The sequence below is a fragment of the Lutra lutra genome, chromosome 7, assembly GCF_902655055.1.
Source record: "Lutra lutra chromosome 7, mLutLut1.2, whole genome shotgun sequence".
In the NCBI taxonomy this organism is placed as follows: Eukaryota; Metazoa; Chordata; class Mammalia; order Carnivora; family Mustelidae; genus Lutra; species Lutra lutra.
Window position 1 is genome coordinate 131699363 of NC_062284.1, and position 21036 is coordinate 131720398.

Consider the following 21036-nt stretch of genomic DNA (forward strand, 5'->3'; position numbering starts at 1 on the left):
AAGAGACCTGGAATTTTCTTTTTAAATGGTAAGTGTTAAGATGCACCAGGAACAGCGTAATAAAACAGGTAAAGGTCACCTTTATAGCAGTGATACTCAGGTAAGACCTGAAGGATCAGCATGCATTTGTCAAGACAACTTGATTTGGGAGGGAATGCTTTTCTAAGTGAACTTCACAGAACATGCAAAGGCCCTGAGGCACAACTGACTCCTCTGGGTTGGTCCTGAGCAATAGCTTTATATACACACTAGGGATTTGGAAAGAGTAAGACACACAGACACATGAGGTCTTACGTTACTAATTTAAACACACTCCTGGACACACATGCACCTTACCATAGGTGATGACAAGCAGCACAAAGTTGAGGTTTTTGAAGAGCCGGACAATGGAACTTAAGTACGATGCATCAGGGGACGCCAAGGCATAGCTCAGAGATTGTGCCCTGCTCGGGGGGTGTTTAGGCTTCTCCTTGAATACTGAAAGGAAAGAAACAGAGATATCACTGCAAATCCCCATGGCCCCACCCCTGCAGAGCTAACACATGGACAAGAGAAAAGGTTAAGACTCAAAAAGGAGGGCGCCTGGGTGGCTCAGTTGGTTGAGCGACTGCCTTGGGCTCGGGTCATGATCCCAGAGTCTTGGGATCGAGTCCCGCATCGGGCTCTCTGCTCCATGGGGAGTCTGCTTCTTTCTCTGACCTTCTCCTCTCTCATGCTCTCTCTCACTGTCTCTCTGTCAAATAAATAAATAAAATCTTAAAAAAAAAGACTCAAAAAGGAAATATTAATTCTTCAATTAAATCCATCAGTCCCTCTTTCCTGAAGCTGTTTCTCACCACCTGTGGCTTTTTCTTCATGGCCTCTGGATGGCTGCACTCCCTGGGCCTCCCAGGCAGCGTTCGAGGGTCAAGGAGTCCCATAATCAATCAGCAAATAACATATCACAGCACACTGAAAATAACATAGTAGTAACACATGGAGAGAGAGAAAGTGAGAAAGTTTGGGGTTAGTGAGCCCAGTGAATGGCTTAGCACCAGAGCGCCTCCCAAGGGGGAAGGGACTGTGTCGCCCCTGCTTAGCAGAGAGCCTGGCACATGGCGGCCAAGGAATATTCCCTGAATAAGTGAAAAGATCTTCTTCTGTTGGAAAAAACCTCAAGTCAATTCCTAGTTTGTCAAATTCTGACTCTAATGTCTGCCTTGTGAAGAGACAAGAGAATTAACACATACCCCTGCAGGAGAGGTAGGAAGGACTGGGGAGAGAGAGCACGAAAACCATTCATTTTGTATTTGATTTCCAGCACAGCTGGTACAATCCATTTGATGGCACTGATCGCTGTTCAGGTTCTGGGGGCAAACAAGTGTAACCATTTGTTTGGTTAAATTGCTTTCCCCACCCCAAGTTGGGTCCAGGCAAGCTCCACGTAGCTTCTCCACATGCCATGAGAACGCTCCTGAAAGGTCAGTTGACTGTCTCTAGTTAGAGGAAGCTCTGGACGTGAGGTTTACTCTCGAAGATCAACCCCCCCTCCGCCGCAGAAAACCTTCAGAGCCCTAACTTCAGAGCCTTGCTTCTTCCTTCTCCAGAAATACTCCTGGATTACTTCCTGGTGTTGGAAACCATTCATCCACTGTCTTGTCCATTCACCTCCCTTTGCATGAGGAGAAAGAAAGCAAGGCAAGAGGCTATCTCTCTTCCATTTCTCCAAGGGCCTGGAGAAACTACAAACCAGAATTCAGATCAGATTTTTCAGTTCTTTACTCAATTAGCCACTCTCTGGCTTGATAATAAAATGTCAAAACGTAGAAATGTCTTACCTTCAGGATTTCAAATGCAAAGAACCACGCACTCATCTGCTATGAGCGCAGGCATTTGAAGCTGGGCACGTTACAAGTTGAAACTTAAGGTCTGGTTGAGTAAGAGGGACCCTGGGTGGACTGCTCTTTCCTGCGGCCATCCACACTCCTGTAGCTTCTCCCCTTCCCAGAAAAAGCAAGTCCTCCACCCAACATATCCTGCCAGCTTCGAAAAGCCATCAGACTCTCATCTTGGAGCCCAGGGGGAGAGAGTTGACTCAGTGAGAACAGTGGAACGGGGTGCACAATCATAAAACAGGAGGTGGGGATGGCAGGGAAGAATGAGACCTTTACCACGTGAGATGGAATGTTAGGAAGAAAGCTGGTTAACCTTTAAAGGCGAATGACTAACTGAAAATTAAAAAGTCTCTACTATGCTATTTCTGAATTTATCACAACACATGTAATACCATTCAGGTGATAAAAGAGGATATATAAATATATTAACCAATATCTCAACGATCAAATGTACCTGCACATAAAATTAATAGTGGTGGGACGCCTGGGTGGCTCAGTTGGTTAAGCAGCTGCCTTCGGCTCAGGTCATGATCCCAGCGTCCTGGGATCGAGTCCCGCATCGGGCTCCTTGCTCGTCAGGGAACCTGCCTCTCCCTCTGCCTCTGCCTGCCATTCTGTCTGCCTGTGCTCACTCTCTCTCCCTCGCTCTCTCTGACAAATAAATAAATAAAATCTTTAAAAAAAAAAAATTAATAGTGGTTGTCTGAGGTTGGTGGTGGGGATTAACTGGTACAGTCTAAGTTAATGGTTATTTCTTTTTATTTTAATTATTTATTTTATTTATTTATTGAAGTAACCTCTACCGCCAACATGGGGCTCGAACTCATGACCCTGAGCTCAATCAAGAGTCGCATGATCTACCAATTGAGCCAGCCAGGCACCCTGGCTATTCTTTTCTTTATGCTTTTTCATATTGTCCAGATTGTTCCATAACCAACATGTATTCCTCTTATGGTTTAAAAAACAAAAAGCCTCAAAAAATGTGGTCCCCACGTATTCTCAGATGAATCTACAAGAATATTAGTGTTTGTGGGTCAATTCTGTTTTTAGTTTTGTTCCAGAAATTTAGAGTATGGAGTTACACAGGGTTAGACGATCTCTGCCACTTACTACCCATCTAATCTTGAATAATTTACTTAACTCCCCTTAAGTCTCATTTTCCTCTTTGTGGGAAAGAGGGGTTGATGGGATTGATGATGGGAATTTCCCTCAAGATTCAAGGAGATCAGGCATGCTTAGCACAGTGCCTGGATATATTATCATAAGCACTCAGTGGGGTTTCATCACAGGGATCAACAGCCTGCCCGTTAATTCTGGTGAGGTTTTATTGGGGAACCGGTTGATAACAATTAAATCCTTACTGAGCAGCTAACAAAGTACACAAGATCAGCTAGCACTCTATTGGCTAAGACATTTGAAGACCTTGACTAGCAGCCTGGCATCTACTTTCTGTAAATGTCCGTGGTATTCTAAGGTCATGTTCACAAGGTTCCCACCCAAGTCAGCAGAACCTCCCTGCCTCATGGCCCCCCCATCATTCTACTAATGACCTTACCGATGATGACAAGGATGAAAAGCAGAGTAGCCACGCCTGCTATTATGTAAAACATGATGCTGATGTGGTAGGCAAGCTTGTCCCGGTCTTCGATGTTGGGTACCAAAACTGGAGGGACCAAGAACCCAATTGCAATTCCAAGCTATAGAAGACAGAGACAATCAAACACAGTTTCCAACAGCCAAGAGATGATAGCATAAACTTAAAGAGACTCCTGATAAGAAACATAAACCCTAATTTCCAGGCCTCCTTAAAACCCCAACAGGGATTGGTTCTCCCCTCTCAAAACACCAGAGAGATCTTTCATTTCATTGACAACTCAACTCTTTTTATTGATTGAAACTCACCCCTGATCACCCTAACTATTGATACCTATTGGAAAACATTAGAGTTGGTGTTCTCAAGGCACGCTGGCTCTTCTCTAGCTGCAGACTAATGAACAATGTACTCTATAGTAGAGTAAAACAACGTTGATTTTTTTTTTTCCCACTGAATTTTTCATCTCACTGAATCCATTAACCTGGAGCTTTGAGACTGGCTGACAGAAAAATTCTATACCCTACAGCCCCAAGAACTTGCATTCAGTAGGAGATGAAAGCCTAAAATTGTTACCCCACTCACACATGTGAAAAAATAAGTCCATTGTGTAAATAACTCATAATTTACAAAGCTTCTACAGTGTGAAGTCACATGTCACCACGTAAAGGTACACACACAGGACACGGGGACGTGAAAACTGGTTATAAACATGCACGGGCACACACCAGCGAATTAAAACATCTCATACCTGCCTCACAATTCAAATTCCCAGGACCTGACAGATAACATGACTTGGGCATTACCAAGTTCCCAAATGCCTCGATTCAGTAATGGCTTACTGTGACGTAACTCCCGAAAGCCCTTCCGCCACACATACATACCAAGGCAGAAATCGGAAAACAGCCTGAGAACTCAGGCAAGCCTCAAATTCCCAAAGTGAAGGAAGATGAGTTAATCTTTTAAGGTCCCACTTTTCTTTACTGCACTTGAAAGGAACTGCGGGGTAGAGGGTGAGTTAGTTTCATGCCACACTATAACAACGTCTGTTACACCTGTCTGTTGACCACCTTGATTGCTTTTCCAGCCTGTCAGTTACAACCACTCAGGATGGTGGTTCTCAGCTCTGGAACAGTGGCAAAAGTCATCATCGATAGGCTCGGTATAGGGTTCTTCCAAATTTGCCAATATATAATCAATAAATCAAACAGATCTTTAAACCATCTATTGTGTGAAAAGTACTCTGCTAGATATTTTACCAAGGTACCACGATGGATATGGCACAATTCTCGCTTTCAAGTAACTTTATAATCTAGTGGGGGCAGGGACTTTAAAACAAAGATACAAAAGAATAACACAAATGGGGTTATTGTGGGTTGAAATCATAGGATGTTATTGTTTTGAAAGTTCCTTTGTCATCGTCTAGTACAGCCTGATTAATAGAGGGTCAAGTGGAAGTTAATTGAAGGTAAGCTCTAGGAGGTGAGTCACACAGGGTCATACGAGTTCTAGCAGATTTGAGATAAGAAAACAGATCTCCTAGCTTCTCTGGCCAGGGCCTCCCCCACTGGGCCTGACAGGTCTCTCCAGCGCTAAGAGTCCTGAGAAAGGGCCAAGTGAGCAGACTTCTCCAGAAGAGAAGATATTTCATGTCCTTGGAATCTTCTCTGATCCTTGGTCACAACGATTTGCCAGAGTTAAGTCTAGCTTAAGGGTTGATCTCCAAGAATTTAAGGGGTTAAAACCAGCCAAAGACAAAGGGACAAATACAATGGGCACAGTTGGAAAACAGGGCCCCCTGCAGGTTCTATCTGGTCTCCCACTACTTCGGTGTTGGAGATCTAGGCGTTCAACCGAACCCCAAAACGTCCCTAGGTATTAAGGAGGACACGTATTGCATGGAGCACTGGGTGTGGTGCATAAACAATGAATCTTGGAACACTGAAAAAATTAAATTAAATTAAAAAAAAAAAAAAGAATGAGGGCAGATATGGGATATTATCCAAGGCTCTATGATTCTTTCATTCCCCAAAGGACCTTGATACAGGAAAACCTAATACTCAGTAATCTTCTGCTTTGAGAAAGAAGTCCTCCCAGCTGGTTCTACACCAGACCAGACTCTGATTCCTCAGAGACCACACTCCATTCTGTCTACACACGAGGCCTGAATGAGTGCTATTCCACATGGAAGCCTTCTCCAGACAGCAGGCTGAGGCAGTCAGCTGTAGGGGCCTGTGGTGACCCAGCCAGATAGCAATACTGCCACAAGGTACCCTTTCTTCAGAAGGAAATTGACTTTGGAGGTACTTTTGTGGTCAGTGTGGAAAACAAAAACATCATTGGACAGTTAACTGCTGCTGCCTCTTCTGTTTTTTTCAAGACGTATCTGTTCCTTCTTCTTGAGATCTGTGTTCAGTGAGAGTTTACAGGCTCTGCTCTGCTCCCAATTCCTCAGTCTGTCCCCTGGCAGGTGTTCAGTCATGTTGGCTAGCTGGACAGATGAATGGATGAACACTGGTGGAAAATTCTTCTCTACGCAAAGCTGGCGGTATGGCACAGGTCTGCCCATGAGGGTCCCTGTTCTTTCTACAAACCACATTGGATTCAGAGGGGTAAGGGGAATATAAAAAGGTTTACAGGGGAAGAGGTAGGGAGAAGGTAGGATGGCTGGCTATTTCTTGAGCATCTACTATGTACTGTGTATCTAACAGCATTTATCTTTTTCATTTAACCCAAGAAATTTTACAATAAAGACAAAAATGAGAAACACTGATGGTCCACACCCTGCCTAAGGTCACATGGACAGCTAGCAGAAGAGCTGGCCCTCCTATACCAGTTCTGACTCCAGAACCTGGGCTCACCTCCCATCTCCTGTGACAAGTTGGTATGACACTAGTCAACATGGAAGCCTAGGTTCTCACCCATTCAAGTTCTGTCATGAATTTTCTAGGACACCTCAAGGGTAAAAATCAGAGACCTGCAGCCCAAGTCAGTACAAGATTGACTCAAAGAGATGGGAGAATGCCGCCCCAAGAGGGTGTGCCGGCACCTTTCCTGCACTTACAAAAACAAGACCCGGGCCGTGAATGAAAATGATTAAAAATAATTGCTAACTGGTTTGATTGGTTTATGTCCTAGCATTTGTCCTAGTTTTATCATCATCAACAAATTATTAGTCATGGGCAAAAAACACAATACACAGTCAAACCATCCAGTCTTGGCTCTACAGGAACTTATGCTTTAAAAATTGCTTTTCAGGTGCACCTGGGTGGCTCAGTGGGTTAAGCCTCTGCCTTCAGCTCAGGTCGTGATCTCAGGGTCCTGGGATCGAGCCCCGCGTCGGGCTCTCTGCTCTGTGGGGAACCTGCTTCCCTCTCTGCCTGCCTCTCTCCTTGTGATCTCTGTCAAATAAATAAATAAAATCTTTTTTAAAAAATTGCTTTTCAAGTGGAATTAGGTTCTCGTCATTTCTACAGTACTAATAGCAAGATTGCCCAGGTTGCCTGAAAAGGCCACCAGCCTTGACCTCACTGTGATCCCGCAGGTCTGGGATTCATCCTGAGTACCTGTATGTTCATATGTAGGCAATCCTTGTCACCCATCCAGGGAACTTGGGTGACAGTTTGGTCATGGGTGTCCTAACAACTTCCGCGTGGCTCTACTCGCAGACATTTTCCACTCTGCAGCCAGTGATATTGGCAAAATATGATTGGATTATGTCCTTCCTCTACCTAAAACCTTGCAGTGACTTCCCCTTGCTTTTAAATGAGGTAAAAACCTAAGCACACCCACAAAGTTCTGCACTGGGGGTCATCTGCCCCGGCCAACTATTTGCTCTCTGAAACCCTGCCACACTGGCCTCCTTTCCATCTTTCAAACATCCAAAGTCGGGGTCTGGGTGCCGTGTCCTGCTCAAGAGGGAGTCTGCTCCCGCTCATATGCATGCTTTCTCTAACAAATACATAAAATCTTCTTTAAAAAAATGTCCAAAGCACCTTCATTTCCAAGGACCCACAGGGACTTTGCACCAGCTTCCGCTGACCAGACTAGAATGCCCTCCCTCCTCTGGTTCACCAAGTCAATGCAGACATCCTTCAGGCCTGAGCTCAAGCCGCACTTGGTCAGGGAAGCTTTCTCTAGTGTCTCATTTGAGGTCAGGCCCCACCCAGGTAGTTTTATACTTGCATGATTATTCAATTACCATCTGTCTCCCAACCAGACTGTAAGTACCAGGAGGGCAGGGCTTCCATTGGTCTCTAGAGCCCAGCACGTGATACTGATCAGTAAAATGCACGGAGTGGAGGATCTCAATCCTCGAAACAACCCCAGAAAGAGAGGTGTGGGTGTCCCGCTGTCCCAGTTTTATAGTCGATGAAAGGGAGGTACAGAAAAGTGACTTGCCCCAGGTCACACATCTGGAAGCAGGAGAGCTTAAGTTTGAACACGCAGCCGTTCTGAATCTGGAGCCCACGAGTCTCATCACTGTGGTTCACTTCACCCCAAAGAAGGCATTTAACAAAAACGTGATGAACACAAGCATGAAAAACAGGCAGGCTGGGGTACTCAGTGCTCACACCCTGTTTTCTTTTTGCCCTTTCTGCAAACCCAAGGGTGATGTCTAAATGCTGTTGCAGTATCAGTAGTCATGAGTACTTCCAGAGCAAGTGTCACAGTCAAAACCACACCAGCACCGCCTGAGGGGATTGGGGAACAGGAAAAAGCCATACTGTGTGTAATGCACTCCTTGTCATTCTTGCTTACTCTGCATTTGGCAGAGCAAAAGGAAACCTGGAAAACCACCAGGCTGCCTCTAAGAGGGTAAGATTTCCAAACTTAATCCCTTTGCACAGGACCAAGCATGTGTTATGTTGGCTCTAAGATCCACAGAACCACTATCCCCATCGCTGACCACAATGGGGCATTTAGCAAAGCCCTGAGTCACCACTGAGTCAGAATCGTGGCACACAGCTGTCCTCCTAAATGTCGTGTGGCCATGAAGATACCCAAGCCATCAAACGAGGACCCTGAGCCTTCCATGAAAGGCACGGAGCTCTGTGCCAACACCATGGTCAGGTCTTTGGTCCTAATATTCCAGGGACAGACCACTGGTCCCCATCTGAATCCTTTGCTAGGCTCCTAGGCACCTCATCCTCCTGTCCTTGGGCCATTGGTAAGGTGGACACTGCTCTTCTTGATAGAAGGCAACCACCTGAGCAAACAAGTTCTCACTCGCCCAACCCCCTCTTCTGCCCACTCCTCCCCTGGGGCATACCTGCCATCCAGACAGAGATGAGCCCACTCTGCACCAGGGTTGGGCCATTTCTGGGACATTGCCTCATTCTTTTCACCTGGGCACAGTCACCAGGTCAGGGCCAGGCATGTCTCTGGGATTTCTGGGCTCCCAGGAGCTGACACCCTGGTGTCATGGGTAAAAAATGTCCCCTAACTTGGTGGGCAGCTTTCCTTGCCACAGAGCCCTTTAAAACAAAGATAAGTCTTTGTCTTACTTCAAACATGGTCTGCTTTTGACCTAATAGGTTCACTTGCTCCCAAAGAATTCATACCTATGTTGCATATATTTAAAAACAAACCCCTCGGGTGGCCTGGGTGGTTCGTTGGTTGAGCAACTGCCTTCAGCTCAGGTCATGATCCCGGAGTCCCAGGATCGAGTCCTGCATTGGGATTCCTGCTCCGCGCGGGGTCTGCTTCTCCCTCTGACCTTCCCCCTCTCATGCTCTCTCTCTCTCTCAAATAAATAAGATTTTTAAACAAACAAACAAACAAACCCCCACCTTTCCTCCTTTCAATCTCAACAGTCCTGGAAGACATCATCACTCTAATATAGTGGTTAGGGACTCAGGCTCTGGGATCAGAGAGATCAGAGTTCAAATCCCAGCTCTACCTGCTATTACATGTCTGACTGTGGGAAGTGGATTTACCTCCTTGTGCCTGTTTTGTAATGCACAAAAGGAAAGATACCATTATCTAGTTACACTGTCTAGCTCTCGTGGTTGCTCTATGAGCTCCTTTGAGTGGACTGTGCAGCAGGAAGCTTCACACCAAGGGATGGCTACAGCCACAGCTCTCCCCTTACGCCCTCTCACAGTAATGGCGGCCGTGAGAAGCTACCAGGCCTTGAAGGCATGGTCTGTTTAGGGCAGTCAAACTGTCCTCCCTGGTTCTCCTCATCTTCCCTCTCCAATCCTTCCTTCTTGTGGCTCTTTCTCCGTTCTCTCAGTCACCCCTGACCCTGCCCTTTCACACTCACTCTGTCCTCGAGCCTCCCAAGCCCTCCCTGGAGCCCAATCTGAGCGGGTAACCATGGACTCTCCTCTACCGCCCTGTGCCACACACTCAGGCACACGTTCCTCGGCGCAGGGCTGGCCACCAAGCCCCTGTGGCGGGGGGGGGGGTCCCCTCCAAGGAATCAGGCCTCTCAGAGGGAGGAAGGAAGTCCAAACCCCTCAGACTGCTGTTCTTGGCTTTCTTCACCTACTTTCAACTGTCTTTCCAGGCCCTTCTCCGCCCACTTCCTGCTGTGTCCCTGGTACTCCAGCCAGATTGGACTTCGACGAGTCACGATTCCAGTCTCTTCGTGGTCTAGTTTCTACCTTTATGCAAGCAGCTTCCCTGCTTGGAAAGGGCTCCCTCTTTTAATGTTTCAGAGCCCATCTCAACATCAGCTCCTTTACTGGGTTTTCTTTGATTATCCTAGCGAGGAGAGAACTCCTTGCCCTGAACTCCTCTAATCCCTTGGTCTTCTGCCATTTTTCTGACTCTAGTCTGGTGCCTGGTAAACAGAGCAGGGGCTCGCTCAATAAACGGGTGTTGAATGAAGAGGCTTCAGCTCATTGGCATGTCAGGAACACCTCACTCCCCTTCCAGATTAGCCACGAGCCTAGACCTGGGGAAAGATGTTGCCGGAAATTGAAATGCAGACCAAGTTCTCAGAGAAAGTTTGCTATTTAAAACCAAACCAAGCCAAGCCAAGCCAAGCCAAACAAAACAAAAACGTGATTGAAGGCCCTTTTAAAATCAGAGCCACGTGAAAGATACATTGGGGTTCAATCTAGATTTTCACATGCTCAAAGCCCATCAACCCACGTGAACAATCTTAAAGCACACGGCCCAACGCCACCCCCAGGAGGGTATTTTTATATCATGAGTGACGAGATACACGTGCGAACCTACACATCTCTATGTACACTGGCAATGGTCTTATACTCTAAAAATTAACCCAAAGCTAAGGTTCACAGAGTACCACAGTTGAGGAAAAGTTAAATTACACAGGGGTGCCTGAGTGGTTCAGTCGGTTAAGCACCTGCCTTCAGCTCAGGACATGATCCCAGAGTCCTGGGATCAAGCCCTGTGTTGGGTTCCCTGCTCAGCAGAGAACCCATTTCTCCCTCTCCCTCTGCTGCTCCCCCTGCTTGTTCTCTGTCTCTGTCTCTCTGTCAAATAAATAAATAAAATCTTCAAAAAAGAAAAATTCAACTACACAGACCAACGTCAGGAAATGTTACTACACAAAAGGTCATTTGAGTCCATGCAGAATTTATGGACACCAAAACGTGCTAAAAATGCGGTAAGCCTAATTTCCATCCCATACCTAATTATGCCCACACACTTCTGGGGCTGCGTGGCTCGACACGGGTGTCTTCGGCATGAACAGCACGGCGCCACTCACGCTTTGTCTCCTGGGACCACATACACATGGGGAATTAGGTGCAACTCAGGAGTGACTTCAACACTCATTGGCCATCCCCGGTATGTGCTGGTGCGGGCATTTAAACATGGCAAAAATGCTTCTATGGAAACACACACTAGCACATTCCAGTATGTCACTTAAACATCTGTTTTTACACCTACGTCTGGGTAAAATGATGTAAACAGGGGCTCCAGGGTCCCAAATGTAAGGTACTAGGCCAGAGGAAAGGCACTGGGCAGGAAAGCCATCTTTGGATCTATGGGGGAGGCGCAGAAGGGGCATCCTGGCACTGAGTCTGCGGATGCCCCAGAAAAAAAACAAGGAGAATGGGGTGGGTGCATTGAAACACGAAAGCTGAACACCAGCTGAATTACAGAAGTGAGCCTCGGGCCACCTAGGAATGCCAGGCAGCTCCTAGGAAATGCATGGTAAGCAATAATGTGCCTGCAAAGCCCGCTCATATGACTGTATTTTTGAAATTCCCAAATCCAAGCCTTTGGCTTCTTTTGAAAAGACCAACTCAGGATTAAGGAGGGAGCAGACCTTCAGGAACAAAAACAATCTCATTGATTTAAGAGGAAATCACTCACCAAGGGGGTTTATGGATTTAGAAGGCTAAGCGGAGGTCTCTAAGAACTGAGGAAGCAAGGTCACAGTGGTCACAGCTAGTCAACCCAAGACTTCCTTAGGGCTCCCACCCCATTCACAGGGTCTGTCCTCAAATCTACAACTGTGCTGGGGGCTTCTACCACCTGGACACTGTTGGGCTTCTTCAGTCCTTTAGGGGAAAAGAGGTTAGGGAAATGCAGGAAGCAGCAGCTAGAGAAATTAGGACGGCCTGCTTCTCAGGGAAAGAACTAATAGCAGCTGATACGTGGAGCTCACATGCCCGAGTCACCATGGCACTACTAAGCCACATACACACATACAAGCACAATCTTTTAATCCCTATTTTAAAATTGAGCATTCAGGGGCACCTGGTTGGCTCAGTCAGTTAAGCACCTGTCTTCGGCTCAGGTCATGATCCGAGGGTGCTAGGATCAAGCCCCGTGTTGGGCTCCCTGCTCAGCAGGGAGCCTACTTCTCCCTCCCCCTCCACCTGCCCCTCTGCGTACTTGTGCGCTCTCTCTCTTTTTTTTCTCTCTTTCTGTCAAATAAAATAAAATCTTTTTAAAAATAATTTAAAAATTGAGCATCCAGGAGGAAAAAATTTGAGGAAATGATATTTGAGTAGTTTAGCCAAGGTCATATAATAATAAGTGATAAGGCCAGATTTCAAGCTCAGGCCATCTGGACTAGAGTCTGTACCCTAAGCCTTGGGTTAAATGAGCAGGTCTTGGCTGTTAGCAAAACTGAAAGGAAGAGCTTTGATGCATAACGAGCACCTACTACATGCTAGGCAGTGCGCTAAGTGACTTTTTCACGTTATTTCATTTAATCCCCATGGCAACCACCTGAAGTTGGCATCGTTGTGTCGAACTTGGTTTTTATAGATGACAAAACATCTCTTACTTGCCCAAGGCCACTCAGCTTCTAACAGCAAGACTGACTCCAAATCCAATACGCAGGGTGATTGTCACAGAAGTGAGTGCCTTCAAACGCCTGACGATTCCCCCAGTCTTGTATGCTCCATTCCGTAAATCAAGCCCCTTCCTCTAGGTCTAGCTGTTGGAGGTGAGAGGTACCTCCAGCCATTGTCTGTTTTGTTTACTACTTAGTTAGACCTTACGCGATTTCTTATTCTTATGGGATGCTTTTTGGATTTTTCTCCACGTAGGGTGGTGTTGTCTCCCCAGATAGATGGTTAGCACCTTGAGTTCAGGGTCACTGATTTACATTGCCTTCTGTGACTCTTCCCCACATGGCACCAGGCATAATGCCAAGGGGAGAGAAGGTGCTTGGGAAACAGCTTCTAAGTAAAGAGATACAGGTTGGGTATAGCAGCAATTAGGTCCATTCCGAGAGCTTACCACCACAAGAAAGCAGAAGTGAGGAGGAATGACCTAGAGAAGACCTCATATTTGGGCTCTGAAGATCCGAGATGGAAGCCACTGGGATATGGGACTTCCCACCATCAAACCTACATTCAGTACTGATTGAGCGCCAAATGGTCATACTAAAAAGAAAGGGAGGAGACAAAGCGCTTGTATCACCAAGCTTATAAGCTATCGAATATAACTTGATCTTGACCTACAGCCTTGGTGCTGGGTTTCCTCCTCATCTTTGGGGGGGGGGGTGCAAGGTAGCTGAAGAGCAGAGGTGCCCTAGGCTGTAAACAGAGAAGATGCTAGGTTTAGGGAAGGGGTCTGAGTTCTACAGGGAATTTTTTTTTTTTTTTTTTTACAAAGGGCTTTCTTTCTTTCTTTCTTTCTTTTTCTTTTTTTAGCTGAACCTCCTATCTGTTCCTGCTTGAGTCATCCACTCGGGAGGCTCTCCTCCTTTTCAGGGTTGGGGTTCCTCTTGAAATTGTCCTCCTGGTGACATCTGCAAAGGGGTTAGTCTAGGTCTATATGAACACAGATGTGAAGCCTCCTCTGCCTCCCTTTTCACTAAGAGCCCGTGGCGCTGCTGGCTTCACTACTCAAAGGTCCCTCTGCTGACACTGCTGAGGGCCGATGACCACAGGCTCACAGAACTTCCCCATGACTCTGTTGCAAAAGAGGAAAAACGAGGGGGCATCTTTCGAACCACCAGGCCAGCCAAAGCAGCGGAGCACAGACCTCACTATCTCCTAGTTTTCCGCCCTGGAAGAGGGCAACGTGCTTAGCTCTATTCAAAGGCTTTGGGACTTTGCACCAACTCTGCCCCAGAAGCCCGTACATAGTAGCCAACGGATCAGTCCTGCTGTCCTGGGTACAGATGGTGGAAACAGCCCAGACACATGCAGTGTCACATGCTGTTATCCCTAAAAGGAGTTCATGTGACAATAAATGTTTCTATCCCTCCCACATTTCTTCAAAGTCTGATTGGACTTTCTGAGTGACAGTCCTCCCCTTCTGATTTCAAGGGTGAAGTTCGGACCCAGGTGATTACTCACGGGGCAGGCCCTGGAAGAATTATTGTTTTGTGGGTTGCCATGGAAAGACCCAGTTCCTCTTCCTGCAGGGTGTGCCACCAGAAACAGACAGGGTGGTTCCAAAGCTGCTTTTTCCTAGCTTGTGAAGTCAACTGGTACAAGTTAACTAACCCTGCCTCGTGATCCTGAGGAGAAATCTAGAAAGAGAAAGAAATCTCTGCCACCCATAGCTAACCCCGCCCCAAGGAAGCACCACCATCAGATCTGGCTCTGTGATCTAGGGAGATACTCAGGGACCTACTTACACAAGAACATCTCCCAAAATCCTGCTCTGAAGATGCCTCCCCTCCTCCTGACCTGATATTTCCACCATTAGTCACTCCATTACTCGCTGCCTTACAGTTTCATCTCTCCTCTCTTAAATGTGAACTCAGGGACCTTTTCTTTCTCATTCATTGCTTCATGCTTAGCACTCAGACTGCTGCTCAGAACAAAGTATATGCTCACTAAACATTTGTGCAATACAAAAATGACAGTTGTGCTGCACTGTCTCAAAAAAAAAAAAAACAACAAAAAAAACACCATAGCTCCTGAGAGCACTGAGTTCTAGAAGCACAGTGTGTGACCTCTAACCCGAGGCTGTCCTTCCTGAGATGGACCGGCCAAGAGGATGAGAGCCTTTATTCCCTGGCTCCCATTAGTCACATTACCTGCTATCAACCGGGGGGATGTGGGGAGGCTGGATGGATGGAATGAAATCCAGAACAAGCAGGATTCAAGAAGACAGAGAGGATGGCCAGGGGACTGTGTGGGTTATTTGCAAGGGACAGAGATGTGGCCCAAGGCGGGAGCACCCTTCGAAAGGCCATGGGTTTTGGGGGAGCAGCATGAGAATGCAGGACTAGCCATTCCTGGGGCAGATAATGGGGTAGCCTCTTCTCTGAGAAGGAAGGAACTCTGGAAAGAAAAAAGACAATGTCCTCACAAGGACAGCCCAAGCCCCACCAGTCCCTGTCTGTTAGCACTTATCACTGCCACTAACTGTAAAGGGCCTGGGTGGAAATAGGGTAAGGCCAACATCACCACGCCCTCAAAAGAAAGCTCCTCACTCTGGGCCCCGTGTCCTCCGTGAAGACCAAATTGGCTCTGTGCTGTGCCACCATGGATACCCACCTTCACTGAAGAAAGGAGCCATCCTGGGCACATATAGATTGAAAAGCTGCTTTGTGCTTGGCAAAAGCCCCTTCTGGCCATCAAAAAAAATCAGAATGTTCTGCAGGATTCCTGGAGCTGCAGAATGGGTCAGGCCAAGAGGCTCAAATTAGCAGGAAGACTCCAGAACCCAGAAACTCTGGGACAGGCTCCTACAGCCAGAATGACCAGAGAGCTTTCAGAAATGAAGAGCAGATTCTAAAGGGCAAGAATGCCAAGCTCTGCAGACAGAGGCTGCCGTCCTCGAGCCAAGTGCATTCCAACACCGCACTTCACAAAGGCAACGGGACATGCACTTTACGCATGTCCAACGTTTTATTCCTTGAGTGTCACTGAGCAAATCCAGAGTCATTTTTTCCTTAAAGGCACTTAAGAGCCTAGGTTTGCACAGCATATAACCTGAGCAGCAAGGCAACCCAGTGAGGTCAAGGTCAACAGCAGGATGCCCAAAGTCTAGGTGAAATGACACTGCCCTGGGAGGCACATGCTGTGTTCCCCGTTCCCTAACTGAATTTAAGCAACTTGCTGAGTTCAGAGCAGTGAAGTAAATATTGGGACTTCTGATGGTCCCGTTCCCGGCCCGCTGTCTTCCCACAGAACCTCGCTGAGCCGCGACAAGGCACCACCAACCAGCCACATGTGCCTGGAAGACGTGGTCTGAGACTCCAGATGACCCAGGGCCTGATGGACTCCTTTGCAGGGCGTTTGTGGTAGAACTGAGGAACGTGTTTGGGTCATCATAAAATGGCAAACACATTTACCCAGCACCTCTTATCAAAGTTCTTTCTGGACAGGGAATCAGAAAGCAGTCCGATGGGAGGAGAGAACATCAACGTTTCCTTCGGTCCCTCAAAACAAACCTCTGGCCAGTGATCTGGGCTCTAGGAACACGACTTCATCTCCCCCCCACAACAGCCTGAGAAGCAAACACTGGCAAGGACGGGTTTTGCTCCACCAACAGGGAGGGCTGTTGAGATGCCTGCCTCAAGGCCACACGGCAGGCCAGGGGCTGAGACTATCCCTTGGGACAGGGACAGTGATACTCCAGTGACACTCAGGACATAGGGGTGGGGAGGGTTTCCAGGAAGCTGCTCCAGAAACCGGAGAGCCTTGATCTTTCCCGGCCCTGCCCCCCTCGGGCAGCCCGGAAGGGAGGCTTTATCACCACCTGCTGCCTTTCCTGACCACCTGCTTCCAAGGCTTCAAGGGAACTGAGGCTCTAGGTGGAGGGGATTTTCTCCTGGGGCCTAGTTACAGAGAAAAGGTGGAAAAGATTAGTCAGAGAGTTGAGTCAAGCCACATTCTTCCCTCACCCCCACTCCTCTCCTCCTGAGGCTACAGCTGACAGGGTATGAGACGATAATCACAGAAAATGCTCTGGAAATCTTCCCTCAGTGATGAGAAGATAAGGTCTCACAGCTAAAGCGTAAAAAAGCCAGAGCACCAGACATCCCCCTTCCCACCCAGAGAGTCTCAGTCGCTGCTATGTGCCAGGCGTGGTCTCTTCTGGTCGGTGTGTTTCAAGCAAGCGGTGGTTGTGGGGGGGTGACCTCTCTGCAGGAGGCTGATGACTGCTGGCCCCAACCAGCTCACCGCTGAGAGGCTGAGAGAGTGGACATGGGGTGTGGGCCGCTTCAGTTCCCCCACGTATGGACCTGGGGAGGGGCATCTGCCAGCCTAAACTTCAGGGATGGCAGCAGAGATGAAGGAAAGTGACTGAAATCGAAAGACGCTGCAGAGTGTGGTACAGAGGGAGCAGGCGGGTGTGGGATCAGGAACCATTTACGGAGGGCTTCTTTGATTCCGAGAGACTTCACACGCTCCCTCACCTAATTCTGGTAACAGCCCTGGGAGGCAGACTTTCCTGCTACAGATCACAAGGCTGATGCCCGAGGAGGGCTGGTGTCCTGTCGGATGTCCCAAACACAGCGGCAAGCAGCGCTGGGTCCGGGCTCCACGGCTCTTTCATCCCAGGAGTTCTCGAACTTCAGAGAGTGTCAGAATCCCTAACAGAGGATCAAAAACACAGATTCCCAAGCCCCACCCCGAGACACTGATTCCCTGGGTCTGCTTGGTGCCGAGGAATCTGCATTTTAACACCCCCCCACACACCCCCGCAGGTGCTTCTGGTGCTGGAGGTGCAGGGCCCCTCCCTTCGCAGTGGCTCTCGGCTGCGCTCGGTGCAAGAAGTCAAGAGACTGTTCTCCAGGGCTATCTTCCCTGTGCGTCCTAGACAGGGGTGGGGGGAGAGAGAGGGATCTGTATGCCCGCCCAGCTCCTCGGGAGAGAGGAAACGGTCCTCCGAGCGAGCTCACTGAGTGGTTCCACAGACATGCCCAGCACTGAACTAGAAGCCCAGGGCAAAGGTCTGAGGAGGCACAGATTGCTTCACGGGGCAGCCACCACCCCGAACAAACAGCCCATTGGATGGGCCCCGCCCACTTCTCGGAATAGACGGACACCACAGTTGGCCTTGTGTACAGAGAGCGGTCTCCAGAGCCATCAGAGGAGACCCAGCCATGCCAACACAGTAATTTGGGGCAGAAAGCACGCATTTCCAGGGGAGAGGAGAAGGGGGAAAAGGAGGGGGAAAAAAAAACCCAACTCCTAAATTGGCTCCATCATTGTGTCCTCTCACCCCCCCACACAACCTCCTCGGGAGCCAGCAGAGCTGGCCAATCAAAAGCGGTCTCCTGGAAACGAAAGGGACTTGTGTTCACCTCCGCTCTAGAGAAGGAATCAGGCTCCAAAGCAAACACTGCTCCATTATGAGGTTCTGAGACACACAGATTGCAAGAAGATGGCAAGCAAAGAGAGCCCAGTGCACCTCCCATCTCCCCTGCAGCACCCCGATGGCACTTCTATCATCTGCCCGCATGCCCGAGCAAAGCCTCGTCTTGAACCACGTGGTTCTGAGAAGCTGAGCTCATGTTTTTGCAAAGCATAAAAAAGGAAAGATGCCTGCAACGAGGTCAGAAAGCAGAAGAATCAAGGTGGACAGCTGGAGCCTGCAGGAAGGCTTCGCCCCTCGGAACCACTCAGTAAAGAAAAAAGTCCTTCAGAACCAAGAGAAGAAAGATGCTCCATTGGGTTCACTTCAGGAATGGTACTGGGTAGAAGTCGGGAGACAGAGAACAAAGAAAGAAGAGGAGACACCGGCTGTCATGTGAACCACACAGTTTTTTATCACGCTTGATGGGGTTCCAGCCCTTATCCTGCAATCCACTCAGGGCTGTTTGATGTTGGGGATGGGAGGTGTAGTCTAAGTCAAGGAAAGGATATCCTGTTAACAGCATTGCTGGAAAAAGATCAAGAACCAGGCAGTAGAAACCAGCTGTGTCCACCTAACCTTAGGTTTGTGAGATGAAGGACTGATGATAACACAGCATCTGTGTTATCCCAGAGACTTGAAAGTCTTCATCACAGACAACAGGTGTCATCACCACATGCTGGGAAAGAAACACCACCTCTGAGCCCCTACATATAGCTGTCCAGTTGAGTGGCTTTCAAGTGGGACAAGTCCCCATTGTGATACTGCCTGGACACTTCCCAGAATGGCCCACCCTCCCTAATCACCCAACCCCTGGTCACTCCACTCATGAAAAATCAGCTCATAAAAATCACCTCCTCAGGGAAGCTGTCCTGGTTGCTCCCCATTATGCTCATACTGGGATAATGTCCTTCCATGTGCTGTGACCTGTAAGATCCCATGAACATACATGGTGGTATTATGAGCCGTTCAGTGTTGGCCTCTCCTTCTAGATCAGGAGCCCCCTCTGCAAAGGAGCAATTGTGTTTATTGACGGTAGTACTGATAACGTCTGTTCTTCATTTAGCACCTTTTTATCAGACAAATTCTGCCAGCTGAGAGCCCTCCATTATGTCTCACTTAATCCTCTCCTTTACCTTCTGCAATAGCCACTATTTTCTCCCACTTACAAAAGAAGAAATCAAAATGTAGAAAACCTAATGGACTTGACTGAAGGAACACAGCAGAGCTAACGATGGTGTTCTCAACCACCCTGGGTCTGGCATGGTTCAAGGCACACAGTAAGGACTGCATAGCTCTTTCCATTGAAGGAACAAGACTGAATCACATGAGAAAGACAAATCCAGGGATGCCTGGGTGGCTCAGTTGGTTAAGCTGCTGCCTTCGGCTCAGGTCATGGTCCCAGCGTCCTGGGATCGAGTCCCATATCGGGTTCCTTGCTCGGCAGGGAACCTGCTTCTCCCTCTGTCTCTGCCTGCCTCTCTGCCTACTTGTGATCTCTCTCTCTGATAAATAAATAAATAAAATCTTAAAAAAAAAAAAAAGAAAGAAAGACAAATCCAGGTATGACAGTTCCTTCCTCCAATGACCTGAGCTCTCAACTATGTAGTCACCTTAATTCCTGTGTATTAATCTGTCTGTCCATCTGTCAGCACCTTTTACACCCAGAGCCCTGCTCTGAGATATGGGAGAGGTTTATTAGTCAAATTTCCAGCCCTCTGATAAGTTTCCCGTGTAGCTGAAAAAGGTGGGGGGGGGGCGGGGAGAGGGAGGGAAGGACAGGAGAAAAGATAAGGAAGAGGGGGAAACACAAACCACCAGGAAACAAAGTATCCCAGTGTCCCAGTGAACTCAGCAAGCACACAGAGGGCCCAGAATGCTCTCCTCCAAGCACAGACACTAATGAGTTGAAGACAGGAGGTGAGCAGGCACCCAGCCAGAAGGAAACGCCTCACAAGCAATGGATTTTTTTTTTTTAAATACACATAGCATGAAACTTACCATTTTAACCATTTTTAACTGTATGGTTTAGTGGCATGAAGTATATTGCTATGCAACCGTCACTTCTACCCATCTCCAGAACATTCTTCATCTTCCCAAACTTAAACTCTAAACTCATCAAACAGTAACTCCCCGTTCTTTCCTCCCCTAGTCCCTGGCAACTGCCATCCTACTTTCTGTCTCTATGAATTTGAGTACTCTTTGTACCTGTGGTATCATCAGAACATATTTGCTCTTTGTCCCCGGTTCCTGGGTCAGAGTTCTGAAAGCTGTTGGCATCTCGTGAGTGTAGGAGTGTCTTTTGTTACTCATAAGAATCCCTTTTCCATCACACCTGATTTTATGCTGCTGAAGTGACTCAGAGCACAGCCTGTCAATGGCCTTAGGATGGGCTAATCTCCAGAAAATTACGTGATTCAAGTTTGGGAACTTTCAGCCTCATCCTCCCCTGACCTCTGAAGAGGGAAGGGGAGCTAGAAATTGAGCTCTATAAAAACACGTGAGCAAGGAAATTTGGTGAGCTTTCTGGTCAAAACACATGACATCAGGGTGGGGAGGCAGGGTGGCAGGCCCAGAGAGACCCCCACATGTCTTCCACTTGGCCGTTCCTGAGTTGTATCCTTTATAATAACGAGTAAAGTTACCTTACTAGTAAACAAAATGTTTACCTGCGTTCTGTGAGCCATTCTAGCCAATCATAGAACCTGAGTAGGGGTCATGGGAACCCTCAATGTATAACCAGTGAGTGAGAAGTTTGGCTGGCCCCCAAGACTTGGAGTTGGCATCTTAAGTGGGGGCAGTCTTGTGGAACCAAGCCCTGAACTTGTGGGGTTGGCTGGTCGGCATTAACTCCAAGTAGTCAGT

At 47.9% G+C, this 21036-nt stretch overlaps 1 protein-coding gene across 1 annotated transcript in view; it reads right to left on the reverse strand.

Moving 5' to 3' along the window:
* The window catches only part of FLVCR2 (FLVCR heme transporter 2), a 52361-nt gene that overhangs the window by 20725 nt on the left and 10600 nt on the right, over positions 1-21036 (reverse strand). Inside the window, exons 2-3 of the mRNA XM_047737998.1 lie at positions 3430-3571; positions 337-477 (exon numbers count right to left, since the gene is read on the reverse strand). Of these exons, the coding sequence (XP_047593954.1) occupies positions 337-477; positions 3430-3571 (283 nt within the window). The remainder of the gene's footprint in view (positions 1-336; positions 478-3429; positions 3572-21036) is intronic.